Source organism: Numida meleagris, chromosome 11 (assembly GCF_002078875.1).
Source record: "Numida meleagris isolate 19003 breed g44 Domestic line chromosome 11, NumMel1.0, whole genome shotgun sequence".
Classification (NCBI taxonomy): Eukaryota; Metazoa; Chordata; class Aves; order Galliformes; family Numididae; genus Numida; species Numida meleagris.
The window spans coordinates 13,449,302-13,470,253 of NC_034419.1; the positions used below are offsets into that span (position 1 = coordinate 13,449,302).

The window sequence follows — 20,952 nt, forward strand, 5'->3', positions numbered from 1 at the left end:
ACAACTGGAGCAGGTGTGGGTGGAAAAAGGGATGTGCTGAGCAGCTGACACCATGGTGCTGTCACAGCTGTCAGCAGTGGCACTGAAGCAGCCTAACACCTGAGTGCTGCTTTTTGAGCTACACCTTCCAGCGGGACTTGGGATGTAGAGGGCCATCCAGCTGTATGAGCAGCTGCTCTCCTTCAATTGCTGTGAGTGTGAGGATATTGGTTTCCTTCTCCTAGGAGGTGCACGGCCAGTCCTTGTCTAAGCTGGTAAGTGCTGGGAGCTTTAAGCAAGTAAACATCAATGTGGGGCTCAACAGGATGGCTTGGCAAGTTTCCAGTAAATGGCATGGATGGATTCAGGAGAAATGATTGGTTCCAGCAGGCAGGGAGCTTGGAAGGGCTCAGAAGAGCAATGTGGCAAAGTGTCTGTACTGAAGATTTTTGCTACATAATGGTTCGTGTCACATACTTGACATGGTTAAGGTAAGCATGTGCATAGGTGCTGGGAGGGCTGAGTGTATAGGCCAGTGGGACAGAGTGGCAGTGCTCATAGAAAAGCCTGCTGAAGTGAGATGTCTGTGTGTGCCTTTGCGCTGAAGCACTGAGCAAAACAAATGCTGCTTTGCCTTTTATTTTAAATCACGAGTTATGTTTCCAGCATGCTAGTAAAACTGTCTCTGGAAGTAATCCCTATGTCTGAAGGGAAAGGAAATTGTGTTTTACGGGAGCTTTTCATTCACTCTCTGAGAATCTCATTTGAATAAAGATATTTCCATTGAGTACCTTTTGAAGTGTACACCTCATCTGCATGCAGTGGGCAGGCTTGTCTCTCTTCTGAGATATGACAACCAGACCCAAATTGCCTACTTAGAAGCTACAGATGATTATTAAGGAGAAAGTAGCTAACTGTGCTTTGCAGCAATCTTTCTTTGGAAAAAGCCTCTGTTAATATTAGCACATTTCTGTGCCAGAATGTACCAGTCTTCAATTTTTTTTACCCATTTGTAGTAAATCTTGCTTCATAATTCAATGGAAAACATTTTTGCTGAAAGATTAAACATGTGTCTTGGCTGGGAGGTGAGGAGCTGCTGATCAATATGATGAATAGGACTCCTGCCTTCTGGGAGAAGTTTGGAGAGGACTTCTGTATCTGTTAGGTAGCACAGGCATGGTCATGAGTGTGTTTGACATTTCAGGATCTGCATTACTACTTTAGGGTGCGAGATAGGAAGGGATAAAGTCATCTCACTTCCTATTTCATTTTGCATGTCTTCAGTACACAAAAGATGCTCCTTCTGCAAAGCCAAATGAGGCCTCCTAGCACTTCTGCTAGCTTGCTTGCTTTTATACTGTCTACCCACGGAAGTTGCACCAGCTTTAGGTGTGCTCAGTGCCAAAATGCAGGTGCCCTGGTTCCCAGGTGGGTTTGGTTGAGCTCCCAGGGAGGAGATCAGAGTTGGTTCAATTCTGTGTGACCCATTCCAGCCTGGAAAGGAGGAATCTCCTTCCTTCAGCTCCTGATGCCTCTGGAAAGCTATGTGTGTCTTTAGCACAAACAAGCTGAGGGGTTTATCAAGTGTAGTTCACTGGCTAGGAGACTGAGCTGCACAGCAGCGGTGGTCCCTTCTGACTCTGCAATCGATCCATCCATGAAAACTGCATTAATTGAGCTCCTTTCCTTGGCAAGCTGTGACCATCTCACCCAGCACTGTGGGTCGGGGGTTAGCATCTGAGCTGACAAGGAAGAACTTTCAAAACATATCAGTGAAGATGGGGATTTTCAGTAGTGCTTGGTTATGTGAAGTGGTCTTTTAGGATGGGCACTCAGGGCTCAGTCATGGCATTAATTACCTTCTTCCACAACAGTTTCTTCAAAGTCTGATCTCAGCAGTGCTTTGTGTACCTAATTTTGGCCTTTGAATAGATTTGCCTAAAAAGGTCAAAATGGAATCCCTGTGAAAATGTTATTCCATAGCGACAGGAGCACCAGAGCTTTCTGAGCTGTTTAAGGAACAGCCCTGGCACATGGATCCCTGGTGGTTGAGCATGCAAGACCTTGGTCAGGTCTCTGCAGGGAAGCAGATTCATAATCAAGCTGAGCATGGAACTCTACCAGATGAACCTTGGCTTTGTTAGAGCTGCTTGCTTCCATGTTATCTCCCAGCCCTGGGAAAAGGTGGTCCAAGTGTGTTCAACAAATATATTTCTCTTCAGCTTTGAATGAATTTTTAATAGGGAAAAAATTCAGATGGAGAAGGAAAGTGGAAGCAACTTTCTGGAGGTGGTGTCTGCTGCAGAAGAGGGAGAATGGTGCTGCTTAAATCTTCATTAAGTTGTAGAAGCTTTTATTTTGGCACTCGGAGCAATTGGATTCTTGATGAATGTGGATGGTATTGATCCAGACTGGCTTATTTGGCTTCAGAGATGCTGTATTTCATACTTAACACTGTTTTGGTGTCAGAAAAATTCTTTAATACTTTAATGGTAATTTGATCTTAAAGTGGAAGTCACTCTTTGATTTCTTAATATATGCAGCTTCTTCGCGATTTGAATTTTTAATATATATTCATGAATAGTCTCTACAGCATTGTATGGTGACGGCGTTTTATCTGTGCATGCCACAAAGGCCTTTTCTGTAAGTCAGGCTTTTTACAACTTCCCTCTCAATTTTCTTTTCACCCATTTTCACGCTGCCAGTGCAGAAGCAGCCAAAGTAGAAACCCTTTGGCTCTGCTTTGTTTGCCATCTGATCCCATACCCCAAGTGGTAGCCATCAAACACACATCCTTCCCCTGCTCCCAAATCTGCATTTGCTGTGCAGCAGCCCTGCAGGTTTACCCGGGACCATCGGGTCCCTCAAAAGTACTTGGAATGAAAACATCTTGGCTGGGACTTCTATTGGAGACGTGCTGTAAAACTCAGCAGAGGAATGAATTTGATTGCCTCAAGTGCCTTAGGACAATATGCTTGGGAAAATTATAGTTAAAATACAACCTTAATGTGAAAATACGATACAAAGGAATGAATGCTGCTGCGGCTTCTGTAATTGCTTGTCTATGTGTATTTCTCTCAGCTGGTCCTGAAGCTGAAATTGCTGCTTTCAGGACTTACAGACCTAGATTAAACTGTACGTGAACCCTGCTTCTCACAGGGCAAAGGGCAGCAGCAGAGTGTGTTGGCTCTTACGTTGCTCCAAAGGAACACCCAGGGGGCTGGTGCACCCCCTGCCCAGGAATCATTAGAATCTGCAACCCTACCAGTCTGTGCCACAAAGCCCAATGTGAGGAGATGTTTGGGTTGGCACAGTCTGGTGGAGGATGTCTGAGTGCTGTGCTCTGTTTGCACGGTAAGGAGAAGTGTGTGCTTGAGGAGAGCTGTGAAAGTATCTCAGGAAATAAATCTGGGTCTGGATGTAGGCTTGGAATTGGGGCTGGGATCACCCACTCAGCGTTGTGAGTACTCGCAGCAGCGCGTGTTCTATAATGAGACGCTTTATTTCCTTTTTGGTGTTACGATGTAGTAGTAGGGCTTGAATTCCTGTTACGGGCACAGTCTGGGGAGGCGCGCTGCTGTGGCTGGCACGTGTCCCAACGTCTCCATGTGGGAGATGGGACAAAGCTACTGTGCAGGCTGTTTTCCAAGAACTTTTGTAGAATCATAGAATGGTTGGGTTGGAAGGGAACTTAAAGCCCATCTGGTTCCAACCCTTGCTGTGGACAGGGCTGCCACCCACCAGCTCAGGCTGCCAAGGTCCCCATCCAGCCTGGCCTTGAATGCCTCCAGGGATGGAACACCTCCAGCTCTGGGCAGCTGTGCCAGTGCCTCACCACCATCCGAGTAAAGGATTTCTTCCTAATCTAACCTAAATCTCCCCTCTTTTAGTTTAAAGCCCTCCTCCCCCCTTGCCCTACCTCTAGAAGACAGTGTTAAAAGTCACTTCCCTTCCTGTTTATAAGCTCCCCTCAAGTTCTGGAGGGTTGCAGTGAGGTGTCCCCAGAGCCTTTTCTTTTCCAGGCTGAACGAGCCCAGATCCCTCAAGCTTTCTTCCTAGGGACCCACTCCAGCAGCTCCGCATCCCTCCTGTACTGGGAGCCTCATGAGGGGAGCAGAAGCAGGGGATGTTCCCCATCCCCTCCCTCTCCCTGCTGGCTGCCCCTCTGTTGATGCAGCCCAAGATACAGTTGGCCTTCTGGACATGCCACCTGCAGGGACAGGGCTCTGTCGTGCTGGGGTTGTCCCTATTCCCAAGGCTTTACACCCCATCCTCCACACAGTTCTGTTCTTTTGCTTCCTGGAGGCCCGAACACTTGTAGGGCCTCACTGTGCTAATGAGAGAAGAGATAGGAGGTGAAGAATGGAGATGGAAGGCGCAGAGGATGTGAATGCCGTGCTGCTCTGGGTAGGCAGCAGCATGCTGTGTTGAGACAGCAACTGTGGCTGACAGCTTGTCCTATTAAAAACAGCACTCCAGCAAAACAGCACTGGCCAAATGTTTGCACGACAGCTATGTGTGAGAGAGGGCTGGGAGCCTGACAGCTTGGACTGAACACAAAGAGAGGTGAATATTTCTCAGTATTTTAACTGGACATAAACCAGAAAAGAATGTAGGTCACTGGAGTTTTACTGGTTGGCTTCCCAGTACCATCATCTGGGTTTTGAGCGATGCCTGCTCTGGACTTACATCCAGGTGAGTGCAAGCCACTGAAGAGGGCTGTGACAAATGGGAGGTCTATTAGAATATCCAAATGTCCGGACAGAAGTTAGGACTAAATGTGTGCAGGATGAGGTGTGTGAAACTCCTGGCAATGCTCGGGCAGTGCTGAGATGAGCATTCTGTACCCCACGTTTCCCACTGCCTGAGCACATGTCTTTTCTTCTCAGACAGATTTCTACTATTGTCTGAGTAGTAAATGTCACTTTCAAAGTGTTTTTACTTCATGCAGGGAATATGTCAAGGGAATGATGATCTCTCCCATGTATCACTGTTATTCCATTAAACCTACAAAAAATTCATGCTGGGCACTTGGAGGAGGTGCATTTGTCCCAGGGCTGGTAGGCTGGAGGCATGGGCATGAGAGCACCTCAGCACGGTCCTGCAGTGTGTCCAGGAGTGGCTGCAAGAAATGCCTTCACTCGTATCCCAGAGCAAGGCAAAAATCCCCATCACATTCGTGTCTCACCAGAGCAGCTCGGCCCTGTGCATTTCAGCATTTCCCTCCTGTATTTTGAAACATCGTTTGTCCCTTGTTTTGGAGATTATCAGCCAAGATAAACATTTCACAACAGATTCCTCCATGGGCGCTACCTGCGGTAACTCATTCCCAGTGGTGTATTTCTCTGACTGCTTTTCAGACAGTAAATACAATTGACAGTGTGACTCCCAGGAACAGGCGAGGGGGAAATAAAGCCCAATGCAAGGATAATGGATCTTTGCATTTTTGTGAGCGCTTGTGTGGGTGTTGCAGATTTTGTTCAAACGTGTCATAGACGGGTTGGGGGGTGGATTACAAGATGCTATTTGCAGAAAATAGGACAATCTGCCAAAACTTGATTTTTTTGCTTGTATTTCTTTCACCACATCCTAGTAAAGGAACGGAGAAATGCTAACCCCCATTGAGAATTTTCAGAAGCAGAGCTTTATCTGTTCTTTTTAATCCAGGCACTGATCAAACCTCAGGAGGGGATATCTGTGCCTGTTCATCAATAATACTTGAGCAAGTACTTGCTATTAATTGCATGTTCTATTGGCTTCAAGGCTAAGCTGTATGTGCGCTGCTAAAGGAGAGGAGATTTCCTCAGTCAGGGGAGATTGGAGCATTCAGTGCACACTCTGCTGCTTGGGCTCTTGTCCCATGCCTGCTGGTAGAGCTGGATGGCTCCAGGATCACCATGTGTTCTGGGCCGCTGGAAAAGAGAGGGGCCAGAATTAAAAGCAAGTTCTCTTGAGAATTGCACTGAGGAAGTTCAGGAAGGAAAGACAACCTCACGCTGACACGGAGAGAGCACAACTCATGCTCCCCCATGCACAGGTACCAGCTGTAGCATTGTTCGGAGTGCCTGGCTTCATGCATTGTTTTCAGCGCACAGGTAATTAGTGTCTGAAAGCCGAACCACTCTTTGCTATAGTGGAATAATGTAAAAATCCCTTTTTTTTTTCCACTGTAAAACGTTCCTACCCTCTTTTGGTCTTGTCAAGCCAGACAATACAGTTGTCTTCTCATCATATTTCCCACGGCAGCAGAAAGTTTGCCAAGTGGTAGAATAGATCTCACAAGCCCTTAGTTACCATGACTTCATCAGTGCAACTTGACTGCCTTTGGTGGGCTTTGCTTCAAATTCATATGAATTTGGGGGAATTCAGGTCTGGAATGCCCGGCATTGCTGGCTGTTGTTGACAAACAGACCCAGCAGGCAAAGGGTGTTGGCAATGAGCAGCGAGGATGGCCTCAGTGCTTCTCTGCTGTGTGCAGGCTGCAAGGTCATGTTCCTGAATAACCAGCTTCCTTTCTGAATTGATAGCAACATTTAGCACAGGGCAGATAGCACTGTACAGTGCGGTTTTTGGGGAATTTATTGGGGGCGGAAAGGATTTCATTACTTTTTTCCCTAAATAGATAAATACATTACTAAAGCGCTCCTTATTTGTGTTGTCCATCAATCAGTGAAAATCACTTCTGTTAACACAGCCCAACAGTATTGCTCAGATGTTAACGAAGAGCAGGGGGTGTAATCACAAAGAGTCACTTTCAGGGCTCCCAATATTGCCTAGGAAATGGGGAGGTGAGAATGAAATGCAGGGGTGGTACTGGAGGCAGAAAAGCAGCAGAAGGAAGACACTGGCCAAGGGTGGCTCTGAGGAGAATGTGGGTTGTAAAGAACTGGAGATAAGAGAAAATGAATGAAGATGAAGTCAGAGGATATGAGTGGCAGAAGAGGGAGAATTACATCAAAAGTGGGAGGCAGAGATATAGATGCAATTAATTTTTTGTGAGTCACCACCAGGCGATCCTGCCTCCAAGAGGCTGACTCAGCAGCTTTGGAGGGAAAATTGGAGCTTCCCCTCTGGGATGCCATTCCAGATCAAAGCAGGCTTGATTACTAAAACTGGAATTTCTATCACTGATCCTCTCCAGTCTGAAAGGAATTTTTCAAATGCATCTTGAAAGCCAGCATCCTCTCTTCTGGTCTATGTCACAGGCTATTTTGGGGCCCTTTGCTCAGCTGAGATCTCGGTTGTTCGGGCAGGGGTGTGGTGGCCACAAGAGGGACCAATTATTGCACATCCTCTCAGAGGCTGGAGAAATCTAAAAGGGAAAATCTAGTGAACAAAAATAACTTGACAGAAGAAGGCTTCTGTGATCACAGGGTATCTGGTATCATTGACAGATGCTTGGCCAGAAAAACACTTCTGGGAAGATAAGAGTAAGATGTTAATAGAATATGATTCAGAACTGAGATGCAATCCAGAAAACAGGGAATAGGAAAGTGGTGCCGCAGCCTTTGTGCGTGGTGCTGCATTCCCCTGGGGAATGAGGCTGGGATTTTGTACTGATTCACTCCCCACGCTGTTGATTTCACAGGTTTTGGACCAAGTTCCCATCTCCCAGTTTCATTCTGTGTCCGTGCAGCACCCACGCAGCTGTGCATGAGGAAAGCAAAGAGCTTTCTTTCCTGACTATGCGCATCGTGCATTCAGAAGCTTCCTATAGTCCTGGTGGTGGTTAAAACAAAGCCATTCTCTCTCCAGGCTGCAGAACTGGTACAGCAGCCACTGGGAAATCTTCCTCTTCCCCTTTCTGCCCTTAGGAAAGTGCAGTAAGACCCAATGCGTATTGCATGCGTGCTGATGCCAGGAAGCCCTGAACCCAAGGAGGAAGCTGTCTGCATGTCCAGGGGCATTAGTCTCTCTCACTTGTTCAGCTCTCAGTGGGCTTTGCTGTGTTCGTGTTGAGGAGAGGAATCAGCCGCTGCTCATCCGCGATCTGAGCAGACACATCTCATGCTTTCATCCCACCGCAACTACAGCGACAGAAGCTGGGGGAGCGCGGTGCCCATGGCAGATAGCTGCTGTTGTGCATCGGCCACTGATCTAAAGGTTCTGCCTACGCTTTGGATGTGTTTAGTTTGGACCAGGAAAGGCAGAACGTTGTGTGATGATCTGGTGTCCATTAATCTATCTTTGTTTCCCTCAAGGGACTGAGCTTTTTATGTAGTCATATATTCACGGCTGCTGTTGGCTTGCTGCTGTGCACATTAATTGCCCTTGAGCAGAGGAATGTCTCCCAGAAGGCCTCACCCTTTCTCAGCACCAGATCATAACTTCTTTAATTGCTGCTGTTAGCTTTCTGCTGGCTTCATCCCCTCTGCTATCCCAGTGCAGAACAGAACAGCATGAGCCTTTGTCAGGCCCTGTGTCCCCACTGATGCTAATCTGGGGCAGACAACGCTACCAGCCAAAGCACCCCCCATAGGGACTCTACTTCTCTTTCAGAATCAGAAATCAAAATTATTAAAGCAAAAAAAGTGTCTGGCAGGAGCTGCCAGACAGAACCACAAAACTATTAGCTCGGTGGCTGGCTGCAAACAGTGTGTGATCACAAGAGTAGGGCTTTGATTGCTAAAACCAAGGCTTGCAGGATGTTTCTTTGACTTGGGTTGTGTATTTCTGCTGCAGCTTGGCTTTAAAAGCCTTTGGTGTAGAAGCTCTGTACAGCCCACAGCCCCATGGGCTAACAGCTGCAGTAGCCATGCGCTAAGCAGTGTTATACAAGGAAGTTGTGAGCTTACAAATGTAGATGTCCTATAGCCACAGTAGAGAGGATAAGACCTGTTTTCTTCCTTCTTGATCGTAAGAATTCAAGAGCCAAATCGTTTCTCACATTACCCTGTTTTTCAGTTGTTGTCATGGCAAAACTCCAGTAAGGAGGGGCCAGGTTGTACCAAACATCAGCTCTCCTCTCTGATTGATTGAATGATTGATGAAAAGATGTGTTCAGGATCTCAGCAAGATATAACCTCGTGTGTGTGAGCAGCTCCAAGGAGCACAGCCCACACAATTCAAGCAGGAGATCAGTGCACACTGGGAATGAGACAGGGAGACAGCAAATAAATGTATATCTTCATTCAGGTAATGGTTTTCTGTGCTTCACCTCCTGCCCCTTGGGATGTCTTCCAGGTTGCATCAAGTGAATTTCGATGCTCCCACTTGCGAAGGCAAGCGCCGAGAAACGCTCTCCTTGATAGGGGACTTCTCCTCGTCGGCAGAGTTCTTCGTCACCATTGCGGTCTTCGCCTTCCTCTACTCACTGGCTGCCACCGTGGTTTATATCTTCTTCCAGAACAAGTACCGTGAAAACAACAGGGGACCTCTAATTGTAAGTGTGCACTTGCAGTGTTTTCAGGAGCATTTTTGGTGGTTGAGGCTGTGGTGTGGTCTGGAAGATCTGGTGGCCCAACACCTAAAGCATCTGTGTTCACCTATATCTATACTGTAATGGAGATTTAAACTTATAGCACCAAGGGTTATAGAGACTACATGAGGTTGGGGCTCAGTGACAATTTTGTGTGTGTTTGTGGGGTACTCCACTTCCCCACCACCACCTGCAGTGACGATGTCCATGCAGACAGTGAATGTGGAGCTGAGTGGTTGCATGTGGTTTGGGTTCAAGGCGACTCTGTGACAGCAGAGCTCCATCGATGGGAAGGAAGGGAAGAGGAGGTATTAGATATCATCCTAGCGGAAAGGTGAAAGCATGCCCAGCCAGGGAGATTGCTTTCTGCTAATTACTGCTGAGTGCGGCCAAGTGACTTTGATTTGAGAATTACATGGCTGATTTTCCAGAATTACCTGGAGCTCCGGGCACATTTATGTCTCCATGCTGACTTTTGAGCTTCCCTGCCTTTCAGTTATCATTACGTGCACCCAGCAACCTGTGTCACTTTGTGTTGTTATTTTTCCTTTTAGTGATTCCTAAAGGTGCACAATAAAAAGCAAGTGCTGCGGTGTACACTTTTTCTTATAAATCAAGGCTGTAAAATCCATGAGAGCTGTTTTGTTCTAGATGTCCATTACCCACTACAGCATCACACCCAGGCAGGGACAGGTGCATGATGTTAGGCCAGGTCTCTGCATCTGCAGGTTGTAGGGATGCATCACACTGCCAACAGGGACCCTTCTCCTCCATTCTCCTTCAGTGAATAAATAGTGCCTCGCTTTGCTTGATGTGTTTGGTATCAAGCAATACTTCATTTCAAACTGTCTCAGCAAAGGATTAGTTGCAGAGATCTGCCATTTTAATTTTCTTGTGGAAAATAATTCTTTTTTTCTGACTAACCCCGTTATCCTGCATAATGGGAAAAGGAATGACAAAAGCATTGCTAATATGTCAGTTTATGATGTCGGCATTTGTCATTGTCTGGGACTTTGCTGACAGCTCCTGCAGTTGTGTTTGTCGCAGGATGCGCGATGCAATCCGCTACAGCATCAGCATGGCGTTGATTTAATTTTGTCTGTGTAATGGATTGTAATTGAATCTACAAGTTAAATTTAACTGGTGCCTGTTACCAAAGCTGCTGTTTGCAGTTTTCCAGTCTTTAAAGCGAGCCTATATGACCTTATTTGTTCTGAATATAAGGATCTTCTGTGTGTCCTACAGCAGAGCTGCTCCTGCCGGGGGGTGGTGCTGGGCAGTGGTTTAGGGTCATACCCAGCTTACTCATACTGCCAGAAGTGGGGTTCCACATGCTCCAGCATGGGGTGCAAGGCAGCTTCCCAGGGCCGCAGGGCTCACCTGAGGGATGCAATGCATTGTGCAAGGGATGCAGGCGGTGTCGGATGTTTGTCTCTTAGTGATGAGCTGGGAGATGATGACTTTGCCCTTTCCTCTGCTGCCGTGCCCGATCCCGATTTTGTATTTAAAACCAGTCCAATTTTAAGCCCTGCATTTCGTCTTGGCTTGGGAGTTGCTCAGTATGGGATGACATCTGCCTTTGAGCTGCGCCCTCTCAGAGCTGGCTGCCTTCCTCCTGATGGATTTGAAAAATGACTGGATAGGGGCAAAAAACACTTTTACTTGAAATTTTAGGAGATTTTTTCAAAACTACCTTGCACAGGCAGTAAAGCAGCATCACTGCATCCCAAATTGGAGCAGGCCTATCTGAGTGCAGGCACTGCAGTTATGAAGAACATAATGACCACATGGTTACAGGAGACTTCTGGAAAAGACTTCAGTCACAAATGTTTTGAGTTCACCTTGTTGACACAAACATGGGGAAAGCCAACTGCTTGTGCTGAGTGCTCCACTGGGCATCACTTCAACGGATGGAAGTGTGGGAAAACATTTTAACATTCAGAGTGAAGTGAGACATTGTGGCAGGAAGTATTCCCAGCACGACGAACAGAGAGGTTATCCTGGACAGAATAGCCTGGGAGAGGACCCATGCACTGGGTTTGGTTAAAGTCATGCGTCAGGTTTGGTCAAACTCATGCATCGGGTTTGGCTTTGGGAAGTTATAGAGCATCTGTGAACAATCACATGCATTCACTTGTAAGTGTATATTGCTTTATTCCAATCAATTAATGCAAATGCATTATGTGGCTTAGGCAAAAAGTGATTGGTATAACTCTGGAAAGACATATTTCATTTTTCTAGTGATTACTTGATAATCTTGTTGTTGAAGTGCATGAAGATGCTTACATGTAAGGAGATCTTTCCTTTACATCTGGAGTCCTATGAGTAATCACATTAAGCAGAAAGTCGTTTGGTTCTTTACGTATGTTGTGGCCCGCATGAGTTAAGTACACTGCTCGTTCTCTCTTTGGAGATGTCTTTGGTGAAACGTTTTATTTCCTCCACTTTGCTCTGCCTTCTAAAAAAAAAAAAAATGACAATCATTTTCAGTTACAAAAAATTATGAATAACCCGCATGGTTCTTTGCCTTTCAAACAGCTATTTCAGCCCACTACTGCCACCTCCTTTGGACACACGGTGCCCTTGCTGCACACATTGGTGCGTCCCAAAGGGCTCTGCTGGCAGAGAGTTCTCAAGGCTGTAGCTGGAAGTGTGTAACTCATTCAAAGCTTGATCCAACTAGGCATTTTTTGGCAAAGCTGGTAACAGCAAGCTTCAACTTGAAAAAGACAGCAAGGATTTTTTTTGGCTATGCATACTCCAAGCTCTTAAAAAACTCCCTCCTTGGATATCCTGTGTGTTTTAAATCTTGTTTTTTTGCTTTCTCCTACGTGTTCCTATTTTGCCTCCTTCTCAAAGGCACCTGTAGGCAGACCAGAGCATCTCAGCTGAGATCTGAAAAAGGAACCTCGCAATTAGGAGTATGGTGTAACCATACAACAGTACACGCTGAAGAGATCTGTAGGCATCATTTCAAGAGGGCAACTACAAAAATTACCTTGTTCCAAAGAAAAAAAAAAAAACAACCACAAAGCCATGCTATGGGAATATTAAACATTCAAACGCAAGATTTGTTTTAGTATGCAGACACTCTGGCTTTAATTACCAAGGATAAATTCCCCAGATAGACATTAAGCCACAGAACAGCTTAGCTTGAAATTCACTTTTATTTTCAGCATGTCATTATCTCGTAACTCTGTTCCACCCAGAGCTGTGAAAATGTTCAGCCAGGAATCCAAACCTGCTTGAAAACAAGAGCAGTTCAAGTTCCAGCCAAAGCTTGAAGGTTAGCAAAGATTCAAAATAAATAGGAAAGTGCAAGTTTACACTCTAGTTACATGGGATTTTTTTAAGGCCAGGCTGGATGGAGCCCTGGCCATCATGATCTAGTGGGTGGCAGCCCTGTCTGTGGCAGGGGGGTTGGAACCAGGTAGTCCTTAAGGTCTCCTCCAACCTAAGCCATTCTGTGATGATTCTATGGTTTTGCTCCTTGCACAGCACGGAGATGTCTGAGCCCCTCTACTGTTGTTGCCAACTTGGGGAACTTCATTTGCTTTTATAACTGTCCTCCTTTTAGCAAGTTTTGTCCCCTACATTGTGTTAGGTTTGCCTCAAATTTCTACCCGCTGTTCATTTATTTTATTGTTAGGGTACTGATTCCAGAGCTTGACTTCACATGCAAAATATAGCAGTGTGGCAACACTGAGAGAGAATTATTATCATTTAATGAAGGTATTCCCCAAACCTCTGGTACATGCCAGCCTACTGGGTTGGTGGGAATCCCTATGCAAGTTGGAACCCAGTTGGTAACGTGTCAAGCCTCATAGGATGAAAAAAGCATATACCATCATAGTTCATAGCTTAGCAAGTATCTGGCATTTCTACCAGCTGGAATTTTTCAGAAAATACTTTCAATTGAGCTGTTGCCTCTAGGAGTTCATTTCTCATTCAGTTACTGCTAAGGCATAAAGTGTACAATAATTCCTTCTGCTGGAAATCTCCCTGAGAAGAAAATGTGCTGCTGGGCTCTGTGCGTCTGCCTGCACTGCTCCCGTTGGGTGCTAAGAGGGTTGGCAGCTCCCAGCCTGCACAGCGTGCTCTTCAGGAGAGCCCATTTGGGCGGCATGAAGAGAGGTCAGAGGAACTCAAAGCCCCGCAGGAAATAAATGGTGGTGCTGTTAAAAAGAAGGATGTGTCCTTTGGGAAGCATCCAAGCACACTCAATGCGATCCCATCTGCGTGAGCGGAGCAGCCCTTTGTTCATGATGTGCTGGTGCCTCCTCCATCCATCCTCTCTTGGTGCCACGAAGAGCTCGTTCCCCAAATGCTGAGGGCGCTGGGAGGAGAACCAAGTTTCCAGGGATCGCTTATTTCTTTGGATAGAAACCCTAAACGCTGCGTTCTTAATGATGGTTTGCTCCTCCTTTGCTATACACTTTTACTTTAAAGGGGAAAGGGGAAGCAGCCCCTCAGGGAGGGGGTATCGAGACGCGATGCAGTCGGTGGGATGTCAGACTTTGGCACCTCTCCCATCTGCTGCGCGCTGACAGATGGCATGGGAGATGACAGCAGAAAGGCTCTTCTGTTTTAGCAAGACACAGGAAAGCTCGAAAAATCACATCTCCTCCCCCAGCTCCCCCCAAACCCACACAGCAACAGTGGCACTTGGCCACTTCTTCTGGCCAAGACGAGGAGAAGTTGATGCTCCCAAGAGCCTTTTGGGGAAAAGCAAGCGCAGTACTTCAGAGCAGAGCTGTGGGGAATGGCACCGCTGCACCTCTCCTCTCTTTTCTCATGGATGGGAATTGGGAACGCTGCTGAGACAGAGGAGCTGAGCAATCTCTGTGCTTGGCAAATCGTTCTGTTTGTTTGCTTGCTAGGGATAATTAGAGGCTGCACGGTGCATGCAAATGGGGACGCTTGGCCTTACCTGCAGCTGGTGGCTGGGGATTAGCCAGTTCCAGGTTCTGCCTAAGATGGAAACACTTCCCATTGGACACCCGCGCCACAGACATCCCCCAGCAGGGCCCAGCTCCTGCCCAGGTACCTGAATGTTTCAATTGCTTCAGCTCCTGGGCCAGGCACTGCGAGCAGCCAAGCTCCCAGGGCAGCTTAGCACCCCTTACACCAGTATTGCACCTGCGGGGATCTGCCCTGAGGCTGGAGCTGTCAATGGCAACCTGAAAACCCTGGAAATTCGCGTTGTAGGCGATGGCAGTAATCCCAACTTATCGTGAAATAACAAGCTCTTATTTTTTCTCTCCTCTGATGATTTTTTAATATTTTTCTTCCCGACGGACACACCAGTATAATGTTCCCAACTGATTTGTCTTTTAGGATTTCATTGTGACAGTGGTCTTCTCCTTCTTGTGGCTAGTGGGCTCATCTGCTTGGGCTAAAGGACTGTCCGATGTAAAGATTGCCACCGACCCAGACGAAGTGCTATTGCTGATGTCAGCCTGCAAACAGCAGTCCAACAAATGCTTGCCCGTTCGCAGTCCTGTTATGTCGAGCCTGAACACTTCTGTTGTAAGCGCATTTCATGACTTACCCCATTACCCCACAAATGTATTTTCATCTGTTTTGCCTGTGCGTTGACCTAAGTCATCGGATGTAAACCTGTTAGCTGAAGGGGTGTGACTGGAAGCAGAAGCTTGCTGAAGGGAAAGACAGAGCCTGGCTCAGAGCAGGGTGATGGGTGTGGAGGGCTGGGGCCCTTTGCTTGTAACCTTCCCCAGCTGCAATGCTTTGGAAAAAGGGGCTGTGCCTGACAGATTCCTATAAAAACCCTTCAAAAGAGCAAATTGGTCTTCATGTTTAAGTGGTGACATGTTTAAATGTCATTTCAATTTTTAAAATATGTTTAAAGAACAAAATGAATGACTTCAGGCCAGCTGGGCAATTCATTTCTCTGTTTTTAGAATGTTTTCTTCCAATTTTATCTTCCCATGTTTATTTAAGCCCGATTATATTCTCAAAAAACACTTTGGGCTAAAATCCCAAACTTACTAAAACAGCAGGGAAAATAGACACTTAACCTTGCAAATTAATTTTGGGAGGTGAATGAGGATGCTTGCTCCATGCATTAGAGATCTTTCTGGCAGGTCTGGGGAGAAAGATTGACCGCAGAACATTGGTTCTCCAAGGGCCATGGGTGGTCCAAGCCATCAGGCTGTGAGTGACACCACATTGTGGGTGACGAGCTCCTTTTCTCCCCATCCAGGTCTTTGGATTCTTGAACTTTATCCTCTGGGCAGGCAACATTTGGTTTGTGTTTAAGGAGACGGGCTGGCACTCCTCAGGCCAGCGGCACGCTGCGGACGCCATGGAGAAGCAGTCCAGTGGCTACAACCAGGGCGGCTACAACCAGGACAGCTACGGGCCAGCTGGGGGCTACAACCAGCCGGGTTCCTATGGGCAGGTGGGTGACTACAGCCAACCCCAGAGCTACGGCCAGAGCGGGCCGACCTCCTTCGCTAATCAGATTTAAGGTCCACACGGTGCGAGCTCTTACATCCCTCACACATAGAGCATTTAGCAGGTCTCAAGTTTCCGTGGCACCAGGTTTTTAAGGGTTTTACACTAATTAATACTACAACGCAGCGTTCGGTGTTGGCTGACGATCTAACCCTACCTCCTGAGGTGGATGGGAGGTGGCCCGTGGCTGGAGCTGGCATGTTGAGCCCCTGATAAGCATATACAGGGGGTGTGCGCATCGCAGGTGGTGACCTGGAGTCCGTGTTGTAGTGCGTACTGTAGAGATAACTTTATGGTAGTTTTGTATGTGTTAAGACGGTAGAAGCATTTTGTAGCCTCAAGTCTGTAGTATTTAATATGCATAATATAATTGAATTTCCTTCTGCATTTTGGTGAAAAACAGAAGTGTTTTACTATTATTTCTACTGATTATTCTGTATATCCATGCATGTAACAGTTTCAAAACTGCCTGTCTGTGACTCCTCGGAGCATTTGTTTTGATTATATCTTTTGTTTCAGAAGATTTTACTATTATTTCAATTAACCGAGTCATCTGTAACTTAGTGCATGGATAAGCGGTTTCATACTACCAAATGTCTGGACTGTGTAAATGGAACTTCTCAACTTCTGCCACTACATTTTGTTAAATGTATGTTTAAAAGAAGTATGCATCTTTTATATATTTTGCAGAGTCAAATCTATGGCTTACCCAAGTTCTAAATGCTTTGTAACAAAAATGTTTTTCCTTGAAATGGCACTCAGTAGTATATATGGCACCTGACCTGACCATTTAACCAAGCTAAGTATTCATTCTATAAATCACTATTTCTATGGATGTTTTGTGAATCTTTATATGTGAGCTGTGGAGAATAAGGACCAAGTAACTGTGTTATATGTTTACAAAGGTATTTATTTAACTAAGATAACAGAGGTGCAGATATCAGTATATAAAACCACCTGAAGATGCCCTGTTTCTCAGTACAGTAAAACATGAAAAATGCATGTACTGTTGTGACCTTACGAAGCGTAAGCATTCCTTTATACCCTCTTATCGTAAGAAAGTCTTTCTATCTGTGCTGGTCAAAGATTGTTAGATTTCCCTCTGTTCTGTTGCCGCTCTGAGCGTGAGCTTGGTGCTACTGGAGAATGTAACTGGATTGACCAAATAGCCCAGGTTCAGAGGAACTCATGCTAAAATAGCCAGTGCCTGGCTCGTAGCCCACTGGGATTTCTCCCTGGAAAATTCCTCACTGCAGAGTATTGGATGTGTTGACACGAAGTAAAGCCTGAAACGCAATATGATAATCAAAACTGATCATCTGCATTTCTAAATAAAAGTGTATCAGTATATAATCTTCTTGTATGAGCTGTAATGTTGAAAGCATCTTAGCTTAAAACAGCTTAGTTTCTTCTATGATTGTTGTAACCAATTTATGGCTACTTGGTGGATGAATCTATATTGTGATATCTATTTGACCCTAATAAAGTTATTGCATACAATGCACTTTTTTCAGAGTATGATAATATTAAAATGTCGCTGCAAAATAACTAAGATGATGGACAGAATATCATCTCTGTGCTTGACCTTATTGGTCATATTCTTTTTGTTTTCCAACACCTTTATGAGCATTGTTTCAATCTGCAGTGGAGTATGAGATGATTCTATGGATACTTGTCATTAATGGTCACTATCACAAGTTTAAAAATATATATATTAAACTGTGCAATTTAATATCTGCCCACCTCTATGCCTCTCTTTCCATCTGTCAATAGGACTAGCCCAGTGCTGTGCTAACTATTCCAGTTCTGTGGATTGCTGGAAAAGCCATTTCTCAAGCTGTAGAAAAGACAGGCTTGAATAGCTAAATGGGAGCAAAACCCAATTTTCTGGGTCAGTGAAAAATTTTATTTTGGCTTTCTGTTCTTTTGTTTCTTCATTTATACGTTTGGAAAAAGCTAAATACAGGCAAGCCAGAAGAGAATGAAATCTGTGCTTGTGGGGAGGGATGGCTACATCATGACAATTCATGCCTCATTCTACTATCCTCCTTCACTCAATGTCCTTTTCTTTTTTTAAATCCACTTTGTATTAGTTGATCAGGAGTATTCTAAACTGTGTCCTCCAGGCCTCTCTCTTAGAAGTAAGAAATTTTTTGTGTGTTATCCAACTTCAGCAATTTTCCATATTTGAGCAGGGTCCCATTTCCCAACTTCTCCATGCAATGCTGCGGGTCAGAAACTTGAGTTTTGCTTAGGTTCATTCCCCATTTCTTGTAATCATGTGAGTACAGGAACTGTGGCTTTCCAGATTTCAAGGGTTAACCCTGAGAAAGGGCAGTTCCTAATACAAGACCAGGGTTGGAAGTAAGACAATGACTTATTTGGGGTATTATTTATGCAACGCCTAATCTAAGCAAAGGTTGTCTCATAAAAGGCAGAGCTGGTGGAAAAGTTGACAAGAGTAGTGACAGTGGCACACATTCTCAGGAAAGACTTGCCCCTTTCCCTGCTGGGTTGGCCACAGGTAGGCTATCTCCCTGCTGCCACGCAGAACAGATGAGCTGGTTGTTGTCCCATACATCCTCCGGGGATGTCTTTGCTGTGAATTAGAAAGGATGAAAAAGCTTTTCATCTACAGCTTCTCAGATTAATGCGCTATGGCAGCAGCAAAAGTGAAAACAAAAATGATATGTGTACTTGCCTAAGTTACATAAGAATGTATTTCTGAATGCTTCCCTTCTGCTCCTCTGGGTTCAAGGCTTATCACATCCTTTGGCAATCGTTGAGGAATTGGAAGTTTATTTGAACTGAGAATAGTGGCTGCGTAGCAGAATGTCGAGCAGCAAGAGAGAAAAAGCTTTATCTGATGTTTCCCTTTCTGAAGACAAACAGCTAAGTAAACTCTAGCATCCTCTGCTGCTGGCAGACCGAGTGCTTTCCTTCTTCATCATTAGTGAGTATCTCTGCCAGTTAGTTAAATAACTAGGTCAGCCTGGGAAAAAAAAACATGTTCCTTGGTCTTCTGTGCTGTCCCTCCTGCTTTCCCATGTGTTTCTCTTTATAAACCATTTCTCAGCTACCCTAGACAGGAGCGTATTTACACTTTCCTGATTGATAAAAATCTCCTTCATCACGGCCATTGAGCTGCCCATACCAGAGCCTTCATGACGGCCAGGACTTGGAGAAAGTTCCTGCTCCTGTTGCATGGATTCCTATTGAAATTGCCTGGTAGGGTTTATTACTTCTAATCTGCAGGTGCTCTCAATGCAGTCATGTCATATGCATTTAGTCTTCTCTCTACTAGCTTGCAGCCAGACTTGAATCTAAACCTCTATATGTGTGAACGGACAGCTACACAGCTTATGCCCTCCCTAACTTAGCCATTCTTTTTCAGGATTACTTTCTATTCCCTCCTGCTACTAACACCAAGAGCTTTTCCTCCTGAAATTTTTGAAGAGCAGCAATAATCTGCATTTCAATATTAATACATGGTGCTGATTGTGCCATCATCCATCAATGCCATACATCTCTAGTGTGAAAATTTGGATTTTGTGAGTGTTTTGGTATAAAATTTTAATAGTTGAGCATCCTTTTTGTTCCATTTAGCAACCAGTTTCTTTTCTTACATTTTTATTGTTGTGACTTTCTTTAATAAGATTTTAGGGTTTTTTTTGTTTTGTTTTGTTAATGGGTATCATTGCCTTTTTAAAGCCTAATCTTCCTAGAATGAAACACGTCTCAGAGGGAAAATTATTTGGTAATAATATTTGCAGGCTTCACTCTGAAAATGAATGCAGTGCCCAAACTGCTGGGATTATCCCACATGTGGTAGATCTTTAAAGGCAGCGGGGAGCAGGGTGCCTGCACCTGGGGATCCCTGCAGCCTCTGCTCCTGGGCAGCCCCATGGGCAGCATGAGCACATTTTGGCTGACGTTACGTGCTGTATCCAGAGTGCCTGGATGTGTGATGACAAAGGATGTTTCCTTGCAGACAGCCTGTTTCTAATAGCTTTGCTTAAAATGGCATTTCACCAGCAGTAGGATTCATTACTATTTTATTCATCCCTGACCCCAAAGCTCAATCCCAGGCTCAGCTGAGAGCCACGCACGTGGTGGGGAGATGGGCTGAGGTGCTCATGCCTCCTCCTCAGCTGCTCTGAAGGTCAGGTTTGGCAGGGTCTCAGGTTTAGTTTTCTTCTGGCTGCTTAGCAGCAGGTGAGCTCAACGAAGGCCATCAGGAAGCCTCAGCAGGAGGCTGGCGTTGGCTTCACCCTCCTTCTATTGAGCTCCCTTTTTTGTTTGTGTCCCTGTTTCTAAGTAAAAACTTCACTTTGAAATGTCCCCAGCGCAAGCTATTGAGGACCCACATGCTGCCATGGTCCTGGAGTTCTACTTCTCCTGGAGCTGAGAGCTTACTAAAGAAATGATGGCAAAGTGGAGGATGGTCTGGGTGCACCTGTGGCTTTAGTCACTTCCCTGTGCCCCTGTCCCAGTGCGGGCAAGCCCACGCCTGCCTCTGGCTGCTGCTGTAGAGGCATTGCCAAGAGAGCTGCTGCACCACTGTGTTGCAATGTGTCATCTTGAATGGTAGAAAGTACATGGAAGGGAGGGGAAAACTCTGGCAAAATAAATAAAAGGAAGTGAGGGCAACAATGCCTGCGAAAGCTGAACTGAACTGCACTCAACGATCGCACATTGGTAGGTATCAGGTTGCATAATTTATGCAGACAATATTAACATGTGAAACATGCTACAAGTTGTCTGATAGGATCACCTGGCTATCTCACACACAAATAGAGTGCATTGAGATAGATACAGAGCAGATGGCCCCACTCCCTGCACACCTTGCTGACCATGAACAGGTACAGCCAAAATCTTGCTGTCTTCAAAGCTGATCACCTGCAAAGGCGAGGGTCAGCCTTGTGCTGCCACGTGTCTGCAGTGCACTAACACTCCTCCTACACTAATTAATATATCCTGGAGAGAGAGAGAGCATAGCCCAGGCTTGCCTGAACTTGTTAATGCCCCAGCAGAGCAAATCACCTGTTGCAGAGCTCAGGCTCTCAAAATTGGTTAAA

The 20,952-nt window shown here is 45.6% G+C and overlaps 1 protein-coding gene across 1 annotated transcript in view; it reads left to right on the forward strand.

Annotated features, from left to right (window-relative positions):
• Positions 1 to 17,559, forward strand: part of SYNPR (synaptoporin) — an 81,226-nt gene extending 63,667 nt beyond the window's left edge. Inside the window, 3 exon segments of the mRNA XM_021409987.1 lie at positions 9,163 to 9,361; positions 14,735 to 14,926; positions 15,621 to 17,559. Of these exon segments, the coding sequence (XP_021265662.1) occupies positions 9,163 to 9,361; positions 14,735 to 14,926; positions 15,621 to 15,887 (658 nt within the window). The 3' untranslated portion in view covers positions 15,888 to 17,559.